This window comes from Balearica regulorum, chromosome 8 (assembly GCF_011004875.1).
Source record: "Balearica regulorum gibbericeps isolate bBalReg1 chromosome 8, bBalReg1.pri, whole genome shotgun sequence".
In the NCBI taxonomy this organism is placed as follows: Eukaryota; Metazoa; Chordata; class Aves; order Gruiformes; family Gruidae; genus Balearica; species Balearica regulorum.
The window spans coordinates 31,543,188-31,556,022 of NC_046191.1; the positions used below are offsets into that span (position 1 = coordinate 31,543,188).

General features: G+C 39.8%; 1 protein-coding gene across 15 annotated transcripts in view; it reads right to left on the minus strand.

Moving 5' to 3' along the window:
• RABGAP1L (RAB GTPase activating protein 1 like) overlaps positions 1 to 12,835 on the minus strand; it is a 246,713-nt gene that overhangs the window by 77,355 nt on the left and 156,523 nt on the right. For all 15 annotated transcript variants that reach the window (XM_075760482.1, XM_075760477.1, XM_075760475.1 and 12 more), the window contains one exon: positions 4,661 to 4,702. In XM_075760482.1, the coding sequence (XP_075616597.1) occupies positions 4,661 to 4,702 (42 nt within the window). The remainder of the gene's footprint in view (positions 1 to 4,660; positions 4,703 to 12,835) is intronic.

Genomic DNA, 12,835 nt, shown 5'->3' on the forward strand with positions numbered 1-12,835 from the left:
ATGCAAAGAGAACTACTATGATGGTCCAGAGTTCAAGAACACTAAAAATATCAGTTTGTTTAGTAAACAATACCAATGGTATCTATAATACTGCAAAGCGATAAACTCTAGCGTGAGTGTCGCTGGAAGGGAACTATTTAAGCTAAAGGACAATGCTGATATAAAAGTAGAGGAGTGTAAAATGATCAGTCGTAAATTTAAGCTGGAATAAGGGAAATGGCCTTCCACCAGCAATATTGCTGCTCTTACTAGATTCTGAAATGGATGCCAGGTCACATAATGGCATAATATAGCAGAGAAGCATTTCTTTGGCCCAGGAGGTCCTTTCCAGTCCAGATACAGAATGATACAAAGACAACAAATAACTCTCCTTAGCCAAGGTAATCTTGACACTTCTCTTTTTAATCTAGGAAGCCCCTGTATCAACTACTTGAATTACTAGCATCGTGGGCTGTCCCTGCCGTCCTAACTGCTGTTTTTCTCCCTCATCTGTTGGGCACAGAGTGAGACTGAAAGGTGGCAACAGAAATAACCAAGCAATACAACTGTCTGGTTTGCGTAATATACAGTTATTACTTGATAACGTGCAGCAAGAAGGAGTTTAAGAACTCCTAAGTACCGTGATAAATGCTGCCCCCATTCACCTGAGTTCAAGGGATGATATACAGAAGCACTGGTTTTAAGATAATATATGTACAGAAGTGAATCTCCGCAAGAGAATAACGCACTGGTCAGCAAACACAAGCAGTAACTAATATGTTGTTGTTTCTCACTATTTTCTACCCATTTCAGTTTGAATATTATACACCTCCCTGATCCAAACTATGGCTTTCCTCTGGCCTTAAGTGACATGTTTTTAACAGTCACAAAGATGAAAGCTCAACAATTTAAGTGCTGACCTTAAGTGCTGTTACGAATCACTGTTCACGAGCAGACGAACCCCCAAAAGGGAAGTTTGGATCTGGACCTATTCTAAAAGCCTGTGGTTCATTCTTGCATTTCCAGTTAACGCGTACTCTTCCCTGCCTTCTCAGTAGTTAGCAATTTCATCTAGAACCTGATTTCTTCACCATCACACAATTTAATACTTGCCTCAGTTTGCTATTTCCAAACTAAAGCATGCACTTAGCTGTTCTTGCTAAGGTAGCAAGATCAGAAATGGAAGATTAAGGAAATAATTACTGACATATTTAAATACAAAAGAAAGCTTATTATTGACTTTTTTTTTCTTAGCATATGTGAAGATTTTAATGTTTATTTTGCAATTTCCAACAAAGAAACTAACTAGCTGACGACAAAAGGGATCTGAAAGTATGCTGGTGTTGAAACGGCACGTGTTCCTCTGACATTCTCAATTAATGGTCTTAATTGGGATTTTTAAAATGAAAATATCAATGTTGTTTGCCGAGGCATTCTAAACCACAGTTTTCTACGCTGCCTATTTCAACACTGGGGTTCTTTTCACACCCCAGTGCTTCACTATATTTTCCACTGCTGAGAAAACGGAAGGTGAGGGATTTGATTTTCTATCAGCTCAGCTTACTAAATGTGAATTCAGGTGCAGTCTCTACGTGACGTAACGGAATGATTAATGTCAAACTGTAAAATGCTGCCACCAGCTGGAGAGCCTGACGGGTGAGCATCCTGTGGAGTACAGCAAAAGCACCGACATGCGTTAGAAAGCAAAACATTTGGATGCTACAGGAAAAAACCCCCTGTGTTTTCCTTCGATAAGAAATCAGATTAATGCCCTATTACAAATGCTGGCCTCCATAGTTAAAGAGCTTTAATCCTCTAGCTGTTCGTTGCTACAATCATCCTCAGAATGTGGGAGAAGGGTAGGGAAAGGATTCCCCTCGTGTCTTAAATACATGTTTAGTTTCCAAAGATTACTGCATCAAGATGTCTCGGGTAATTGGTCGCAGAAGTCGCACTGTCATTTCAAAACTAACAAGCATTCCCTTTGAACACTCGCAGCTGGCTGTTACAGTGAGAAACTGCACTGAGGAAAAGGGAGTTCAAGATAAAAGCTTCTATTCTGTTGCTCTTTAATGAGGGATTGTGAGGCACAGGCTTCACAAAGTGAGGAAAATGGCATTTACACAGAAAAGACTCAGATATTCCACCGACGAAGGATTCCCTCATCCAAATTAAAAATAATCCAAAAGATTGTGGATGAGAGAATAATCGCTCTGTTTTAACAAAGAACGAATCCTTCGGAGTTGTTTTCACTCGCTTCAGAACCAGAGAGAAACAAGACCTTAGAAACACCCAGTTTTTAAAGTGGTTGTTCTGCAGCACGCACATGCAGTTTCTGTAACTTAAAGAGACTGACAGGGCTAAACCGCTTTGTTTCTAGTGCTTAGGAGAGATTATGAATCCATTTGAATAGGAAAAAAAATACTTCAGGTCTCAAGAGTACAAAATTATTTTCTCCTCTAACAGAACAGCAATTTGGGCTGAAAGGAAATTATAGGCTAATTCGATTGTACGTAACCATCAGCTCCGTCTGGGTACCCCTATGGAACCGTGCTCTTCTGTGAGTGTTTCTGACTTAGAATCTTATCTCACCTTTATTTTCTTTGTACTTGTTTTTGGCTGCAGTATAGAAATACTTTCTCAGGATAACACCTCCCTTACCATTTAGGGCCTATTACTGCCAGAACAGGCAGATACAGCATACTGCATATATATATATATATATAAAATATATATATATATAAAAAATACATAGATAAAAGAAGAACTTCTATAAGCAGAATTAAAACCAACTCTTAAAACTCTTAAACTTAGAAAATAGTTATAATAAGACTGACAAAACATTTTCTTGACTTTTCCTCTTCTGGAACAGCCAAAGAGAAACATTCAATTGGATAAGCAGCATGTTGTGGAATATATTTATATATTAAAAAAATGAAAAGACTGAGCACTTTCTGTTGAAAGAAACTGGCTTAATCATTCAACACAAACAGAATCCTTATTTGCAGTATGTCACCCCTGAGTGAAGGAGTTTAGTCCTTTCCAACCCTTAATACGTTTTCTAAGCAGCTGTTCTGCTGCTAACCTCCATTCAACCGTTCCCACCAGCAGCAGCAGGAACCCTATGGAGAACAGGTCTCATGGTGTACGCCCACGGTCTCGAAGCCGTCCTTCATAACCAACTGAACAAAGTTCTCCTTGCCTGAAAACCTGGCCAGCCATCTTCAGCACCAAGCAAGCACTCCCCCTTTTCTTTCTTTTTCTTCAATTTTAAGATCCATAAGCTGGCATCTCTACCTCTTTGGGGACCTGTTCCTACTGCCCCGGCAGCATACCTGTTGGGTGGCACTTGGATGCTTGCTTTCACTTCTTTTACTGTCTATCATGCCATCACCCACCAAATTTCCCTTTATCCATCCTGGCCTTAAAAACCCCAGAAAATTCACAAGGCCCCATAGTTGCAAATAAAATATGAAACAGGAAGAAGAGAGCAGACACTTCCCTCCCCTCTTTTTACAAATTTAGATTTGTGTAGGAGCAGTTCCCTTGAAAACGTGCATTAAAGAAATTTCCTGTTTATAGGTGACTCCATTTAATACATATACTCCTGTAGACAGTCACACCACCATCTGACACATTAACTGTTAGTGTAAAACACAAGTTATTTTGGGCATTCCCTTACCATAATGCTACACACTATCTCATACTGACACCGCAGCGCTTTACCCAAGTTACCCCACCTCAAGTGAAAATACATGTGTTTTGAAATTTCCAGTTGCTCTGTTCACAACAGCAGCATATATTTTTTTTATTATTATTATTTTTTCCCCCCTCCCCCCTGGTATGGAGCCCTTTCGCTGTAGGGCTTTGTGCTGCGCAAGTGGAGTCTCTGAGCATCGCTCTTTACTGAATAGCTCAACTCGTAGCTGTTTGCCCTTTCTAGATAAACGATAAGGAAAACACACGGGAGGACTAGCGAGAGTCAAATGATACGAGCCTGTGGTATCCACCTTACGGGGCTGTTGTGTTAGCAGTGACAGGCTGTTCTACCCTGAGCTTTAGCCTAAATTATTTGATGGGAATATCATTTGAATTCAAAGGTGGCATTTCAAATTCCATACTGGATTTGAACTAGTGTCAACTTGTGAAGGTCAGCGTAAGTTAACTTTGAGCTACCTCACTGGCATCAAAAGGGCCAATGCTTTACCTACAGGTTTACTATTTTCTTTGTTTAGGTAAATTCTGTGTCCACACCAAAGGTAGAAGTTCCCCACGTTATAAAAGATTTTCGTTCCTCTCTTGTCGTTACAAATACATTTGATACAAAATAATATTCAATCACATTTCTTGACTATTTATATGAAAGAACCCAGCCACAAAATAAAGATGCTGTGAAATGAATCAGAATTGTTTTCTTAATAGTAATTACACGAGACATTTAAATCCTTAGACTACACTCCTTGTTCCAGGAACTTTATGACATGGTAAGTTTAATAAAAACAGATGTATCCTAAGTACAATTTTGAAGACATCTCTACCCAAATGTATGGTATTTCTTCTCTGTTCCCTCCTGCACGAGTCCCACTATTATTGTTCCCTTAGACATGATATATTAAGCAAAGAAAATAGTCCATACACTTTAACAAAATAAAACCCCACAGCCTTCTAATCAATGACTTACCTTTAAGAGTGCCAAGGCTACGTGGAAGATTATGTTCATACCCTGAAAATAAGAAGAAAAGTATTTCAGTCAGTCCCAGCACACAGATGTCTCCTCTCTATTACTTATCACTACGAGGCATCATAACTAGAGGCTGCAAATCTCTCGGGAATGCTTCCCTTTTCCCTGCTATACTTCAAAGTTCTTCATTAAAGCCCCAAGGCACAGTTTCCAAACTCCCGGCTGGGGGAGATGACGGCTCTTCGGAGCTTTTGGAATCTTACTGTTCAATGCGTCAGGTGCTACGGATGTGACAAGATAGCCCTCCATCGTTTCAGTACCTGTCAATGCGGGTTTTCATGAACAGCGCAGAACAACGTAACGAGCAGGGTATCAAGAAAATGTAATAAATATTCTAGTCGATAGGATTTTTGCCAAGTAACTGAGCTTAGCTATGATTAATCATGTACAATCTTTTCTGCTCGAAGTGTAAAACAAACCCAAAGTAAAACAACAAAAAAAAACCCATAAGCACAAAATACACCTTTGTTCTGTTATCAGCCAAAAATCAAAACTATTTCAAATGTAAGCGAATTGATGTCTGCTTTCTGGTTTGCAAAAGCTGGGAATACAAGTGTACAGCCACTCATTCAGTGAATAACACAATGACAACGTCTGATGACTTAAAAATCAAAGAAAGTAAAAACCACTCCACTGGCTGACTACAGAGAGGTGAAAAAGGCTACATTTCCGCTTCCGTTGTATCCAAAAATAAGAAATACCACTCCTCTGCTCTTGTTCAACACCTTTTCCTTTTGACAGTCAAGACCTTGAGATTTTCCCGGGGGGGGGGAAGGTGAACACGTTCCCTGAACGAGGCTCCTTCGGAGCAGCCTGACTGAAACTCCTCTTGGGGTCCCGCCTGGAAACCCAGCCAGGGGCCGCTGGGGCCGGAGGAGACGAGACGGCAGCCTCGCTGGCAGCGCACACGTTGCCTCTGCTGACGGCAGGGACTCTCCTGCCTGTAGCCCAAGGGTCTGGGGTATTTAAGATTCTAAATAGCTTTGTGTTCATCCAAATATGAAAAATACCATATGCACGTCTCGTTTGCTGGATTATGTATTTTGAGTTCAGACTGTTTTCCTACATTGTATTTTACAAATCATCTTTGTCTGCTTGTTAATGGCATGGTAAATCTTTCCCTGTAATGTCTTTCAGAGCCGATATCTAAAAATGTCTCAAGAGATTTGCACACGAGTAATACTGTCACTTGAATACATATTGTTGTGGGATAACAATGGGACGTTGTCTAAGGGAATGTTCTCCAAGAAATTTCTGCTCTTGCAACTGAGTATTTTTCCAAGCCTCCTCCTGAAAGCCTGAAAGCGTATTTCTATAAAAATTAGCTTTTATAAAAATCTGCAGAGACTTTTCAGAGGCATTCCTGGGAAGAAACTGTATTTTTTTTATATGGTTAGTATGGTGCCTTGAAGGGATTTTACCATTAACGAGTCTTGGAAACGCTATGACATTAGGCATAAAGAATATTGCAACACTCCACGAATTACTTTGCAATTCCATGCATAATCGTTACAACAACAAACGGACTTTTTCCACTAGAGGTCAGAATTGTAGCAGGACTGAACCTTGCTTCATTAATAGGAAACTCTTCTTCCAATTGGGGATAACAAATATGTTAAGCACAACAACAGTTATTTTGCTTTTTATACTCCTTTTTTAATAGAAAAAAAAGTCTGGCTGTGAATTTCAGTCATGACACTGATAATACTAGAGCACCAGCAGCAGGAAAATAAGTTCATAGCACTCTCAGGTTTATTCCAAGTATCAATCTGAAGTCAACAGTTCATTTCACAGTCGTGACATTAACAATTTTTATTTCCTAACTGAGAGGATTTGATATGAACATACAATCTATAATGAGAGACGTACCTACAAGCCATCACAAACACTGTGTTTTCTTCCTGACTGATTGATCAGATCTTGTTACTTTATGAGTAGGAGTATTATGTCTCATTGTTGGATTACTGAAGAATTAGTGTCCTGTGTATTTTCTGGCACTACCAAAAAAAACCCCCAAAACCCAACCCCAAAGCAAAACAACCCCCCAAAAAAACAAAACCAAAAAAAAAAAATCCCCAAGCCAAAAGAAAATCAAACCAGTTTTCATTTATTTTCTAAATAATTTTTTTTTCTGATCTGCCTGAAACTCACATTGTGTCTGAATTCAGACTAATCAAACTCTCTCCTGGTACCCCTTGTATACGGTCACTCCTCACACGGATGGCAAATGCAGCAGAAATAGATTTCCTCCTGCCTTGAGGATCCCCAGCTCTTTTTCTAGCCAGGCAAGGGACAGCTCACAGCCTCCCTCCTGTTACTCGAGATAACCTGTTCAATGCACAAGCACCTGAAAATCAGAACAAAAGGACTTAAAACCTTCACCTGCAGCTGTCCTGAGCAGCGCTCCACTAGTCCTGGCACAGAAAACAATCCGCACCTTCCTCTTTCCTCAAAGGGAGGGGTAAGTCCCAAACCAAGGCAATTTTAGACCCGAGGCATCGATTGCTGCAGTTTCATGCTGGACCTGAAGGACCGATACACCCCCTGACAGCTGAGGGAAGTGGAGGTGACATCTGGCAATCTACCGGAAGGCTTCTACTTATGTTTGGATTTACAGCAAGATGCTTTAGGTTTCAAATGTGGTGCCTTACCCACCCATTTTAACAACATGTTTTATAACCGCTGATCTACATGCTCGAGTTATTTTTTCCTAATGCGTGCAAGACTATTCTGACATAGCCAAGTTTAATGATTATGAAAAAGAAGGCTCAGCTCATTTTTCCACAATCTCTTATTTAAAATCCTACTTCATTTACCACGCACTGATTTATAAGATTCAGCTTTAACATCTCCATCTATTTTAGAAGAAGGACCAAAAATACCAATGGGCACCAGACATATAAATCATTGCTAGCACTATCCCTCCAGCGATTTTGTAATGGAAACATGAAAGTACATACAAATCATCCACAGGGGGAAAGAGAAGGGAGCCCATATTAAATCAGCTTTAGATAATTACTTTTTAAAATCAAAGGTCATATGTTTAACTAGGCATTTGGAAATAAATGCTTTAATATCATGCAGATCTCACCTTAATATTAAAAAAAAATTGCAAATGTGAAAGTTGTCCCTAATCACGTAAACACTCATTTGTTTAATAGACAACAGCCAAAACTAAAAATACACACTATTACTAAACAAGAATTGTTATGAGAGCACAGGAATGGTTAGGGGCGTATCGTCACGTCATATCGCTTCTCAATTACTTGACCATTCTCTTATTTTTCAACGGGAGAGGCTTTGCCGCTAGTGAGTAAACGAAGGAGGAGCGTGCAGCCTGTGCAGCTCGCAGAAATTAAAACCACGGGCAAAGATCCCAGAAATGAGGCATGTGGATATCCTCTTCCAAGGAGCTTTTAACTGGCCTTTTGCAGAAGACCGGCAGTTTCTATGACAGCCTGGCTGATGTACCTAGTTCGGCATCTGCACGGTATCTGCTTTTTTCCAACAGGTGTTATTTAAGAACCCTCTTAAGCTCGCGTAGAGGCCTAGAGCATTTTAACAGACCTCATTAAGCTCGGGAGTTTTGGAGAAGGAACAAGCCCATCTCAAAGCAGACAACACTGGACTATTCTGCAGTCAAGATGGTAAGATATGGGTCAGAAAAAAGAAAATTTTAGTGTTTGTGCTATTGTACGGCCTCCTTATGGCTCCTGCTGATTGCCACGCTGCTTTACCAAGACTGCCAGAGGACAGCACTTACAAAGGAAGAGCCCAGTTTTGCAGAGGAACCCCTCATACCTACTGGGATGACAGCGCTGGGATGAACACTCACCATCCAGTAGGTCACCATGTAACTCATTAAGATTAACTTCATCAAAGCACCTGTTTACTTGACTTATATGTCAAAAGACCGTAATTTCTGACCGAGATTGTAGGTAACATTCTCATGGTCAAAACTGTATCTCATAACTGGAAATTATACATACGCATTGAAATTAAGGCTGGCTTAAAATAAATGGAAATATTATTATGCTAACTCTCTTCTAGTGAGAGATTTTCACTAGTCTCTTAACTCCCTCTGAGGCCAAGATTCCTTCTGCAGATAGAAGAACTCTTTGAGGAGTCCTCACTTTGAGTCCCTCTGCACTTTGAAACAAGATGACTTTTCAAAAGGCCTGAAAAGAAGATTGGGAACAACAGATGGAATGGTAAAGATCTGATTTTGTAGGCTCCAGCTTGTATTCAGTGAGATCTCTGTGACAGAAAGGATGCTCGTGGCTTCCTTTAGAAGGGAGGAGGCATATCTACCCAGAGACCAGAAAAAAGGGAGTTAAGGGGGCAGCAAACTAGCACTTGCCACTGGCGAAACTCAACAGCATAGCGTGGACCTGGCAGAAGAGTTAGGCCAAACAATTTAATCATGTAGTATCTGGACACCATTTGTATAGGGGACAACTTTGGAATTTATCTCCCATTTTAAAGCTTTTCTTTAATGACAGAAGCCTTGTGAGAAGGTAGGCTACATTAAATACTAGCACCTCTCCCTCTCCAACCCAGACCAACCAACAGACCTTCTTCTGGTTATAGGACAATGCCCTCTGCATCATTTTGACAAATAAAAGGAAATTAATTTTTTCAAAAATAGATGGAAAATTCACTTAGTATTAGTGTCCTTATCTGCGGTTTTGCTCCTAAATATGCATGACATGTAGGAGGAAACAGTGAAGAGATTAAGACAATACTCTCTGAAGCTCAGCACCAGGTAAAGAAGATCTAGTGAAAGTCAACTGAGCACCTCCACAAGGTCTGAGAAGTCTCAAGACTCACATGCCATGCCATCGGGAAAGCCAGTTAATCTGTTCCAGCTTTCTAATAAGTGATTTTTCCTTTTTTTAAAGAAAGATTAGCTATTCAACTGAAGTTAATTTGACATTGTTTCATAATTTGAAAGCGTTTCATAATTATGTGTTCAGTTGCAGAGTCTTTCAAAGGAGCTGCAGAGGGTAATTGGGGTTATAAACTCTAAAGGAGAATTAAAATTCTATTTATGTTTTGGATTGCTTCCAGCAAAACATTTGTTTGGCAACTCTAATATGTTGAGGGCACACAATAAACTTTAGGAATGTCACAAATGTATTTATTTCGCTGACAACATAAATATATGGTCTGAAGCTCAAATTTCTCTGTGTAAATAACAGAGACTTGGAGCACGCTCTGCAGGGACATGCATGTTAATTAACATCTTCTACTCAGATATAGTTTGTGTAGCTTATACATTTATTCTAGTTCAATGATGAGACAACTAGGGAAAAGAAAGGTTAACTCTCATTCAAATAAGGCACAACATAAAGCAGCAAGCTTTGTATGAGTAACAGATACAGCTTTCTTATGAAACAGTTACATTAGAGAGAAAAAAAAAAAAGAAAAAGCAAATTGTACAGAGATCTTACTGCTAACGTACAAGGTACAGTCGACAACTTAGACTGGGCTTCCCCCAGTGACTCCCTACACGTTGCCTACTACAAAAACTCGCAACAGGGAATGCGGTAACACAAGAAAGAAGAAAAGGAAAATACAGAACTCTCCATCCTGATACTATGATGTTGTGAATAATACACAAACCCAATTAAAACCAGTTGACTGAATGATTAGATAAGCAGGTACCAGGGAGAAGGTAAAAATGGCACCGTGGGATTCAGTATTTATTGTGCCACTTTTCTGTATTTTGCAGCATGAAAAGGCACGCGATAAATACCACCAGGCAACCATGAACCTGTATTAGTATGATTTCAAATGAAATTTTGTTTGTTTGGTTGCTTTTAACAGAAATGAATGGGATTCAGGAGTGCTAGTGAATATTTACATGTTTTGGGTGATTTTCACATAATTTGCTGCTGAGACGTTGCTATGGCTGAATGAAGGTAAAGAGTGCTATGAGATTAGCACTTTTTCCTCTCCAGCTTCCGTGACTGTTTTCAAAGAATAAAAATGACAGCAACAGAATTTTAAGTCGTTTCCACATATCAAATTGCTCCCTGACATCTGGTACTTCTGCAGTAGCATGTTCCTAACTCACAGGCAGCTGGTTACGGGCCGGCAGCATGCTTTCTCCATTTCCTTGACCGAGCCATACACTAACATTACTTTTCTGGCTTTCAGAGGTTTAAATTACAGGGGTTTTAGACATTGCTTTCCCTCTTTCCAAACTGATTAATATGGGGACAAAGACAGGGGCCTGAATCCACGCTCGGTATCAAGGGCTTTACCACATACATACAATGAGGGCAGAAAAAGAGGCCTGATATCTCTATAGGTAAGATAGGTCCTCCAGCTCTCATATGGAATCAGGGAATGGTTGTTAAAACTTCTCAGAGGAGCAGCAATCTTCCAGACCCCAAATCTTCTTGAGAGGAGACAAGATGAGGGGATCAGACCATCTCTTGACAGAGAGCCGTATCTCCTTCCTCCTCTACACATGGTCACGTAACACAAAGAAAAACGCATGACCATGCTGACTGCCCTCCATCTGATCTCCCTCCCAATGTTCATTCTTCATCTTCAACCTTTCTCTGCCACAACACAGTCCTTGCCTCTCTACACTTTGATGTTCATTTTCCCTTCTCACCAATCGCTTGAACGCAAAGTTCACATTTTGATTTTATGTTCTTAGAAAATCCGGCACAGCCTCAGATTCCAAGCACGAAGTAATGGAAAATGTTTTGGCAGAGGCAGACTGCGCCATTCTCTTTTTTAAAAACAGTCCCCAAATTAGCTTAGTTTCCTGGATTTGTTCACGGAATAGCACTCTCCTGTTTGCGATGCTTTCCTTCAGTTATTTCTGAAGCGTTTCTGAGGACTGCCAAGACTGCTTAGAATATGCTGCTATTCAAATACAGCAGATGGCACTGGTGTTAAGTAAGCATTATGGAAATTTACTGTATTCCTAGAAAAATCAACCAAGTGAACATCAACTAGTAAGTGGCTAAAATATTTCAGTCGCAATGGGGAAAGTAATTCGGAGACATACTGTGACATAGCATTAGATGTCTCTTCTCTCTAAGGCACAAACCAGGTCATTCAAACAGGTCCCTCATCTTCCGAAACTTTTCACCTGTACCTTGAACATTTTCTGAAACAGAAGCAGCCTCAACATTTTAGGACCAACAACATTTATCAACCAAAGGTACCTTCTGTTCACGTAAATTATCTTGAATTGCAGATTGTTGTGAGACTGTTTTTCCTTTGCTCGTGCTGAGTACTTATCACCAGCCTTGTTATTTTTGGGATAAACAAGCTGCAGCTATGAATGGAAGATACATAAATTATGGATGCTCACAGGAACAGCTGGGCAACATAGTGTAAAGGGCTATGTTAAACCCTGTGGCTCTCCAAGAACCTCTTAGATGTACTCTACTAAAATACCCTTCTCCTCAGTCCAAGCTTGAATTCTTATAAATTCGGGGTAGCTTAAGAAGTGAATAGAATGTTTTGTGTTCACCTGTGGCACCACAGAACACTGTATTACATACCTGCATTATTTCTGCTGTTGATCAAAATTTTATATCCAAACACCTTATACTTCTTAGGACTTCCAGTTTGAAAATAACTTAAAATTCTTCATCATTATAATCTGCATGTTTTGAACACACATGTACAAAAACCTTTAAAAGTTCCTCATCTGTCAAACACACAATCAAACACTACATCCTTTTTCCTTTCTTTTGACTTTCTCTTCCAGTACTGAAAAAACCCCACAGCATAATACAGCTGCAGTCATCAGATAAATTATGCTAAAATTACTATTAGCATGGATTTCAATAACTCCTCTAAAGACATAAAAAAAGGGCCAGAAAACCTGAGCTAAATCCACTGCAAACCTCAAGTTTTTGCAACACAAAAGATTATAATGGCTGACACATCAACAGATGCTTGTATGGAGCAAACCAGCATCTTCATTGGAGACTTATGTTCAAATTCCAGTCTGGAGTCTGAGAGACAACCTATTCTCTTTCTTCTGAAATTAATTAAAAGCTAGTTGTTGCAGTCTCAAAAAGAAATCCTTTCCAGTCTCTTTACACGAAAGAGCGGTGGCTGATACAGACTTCAGAAAGG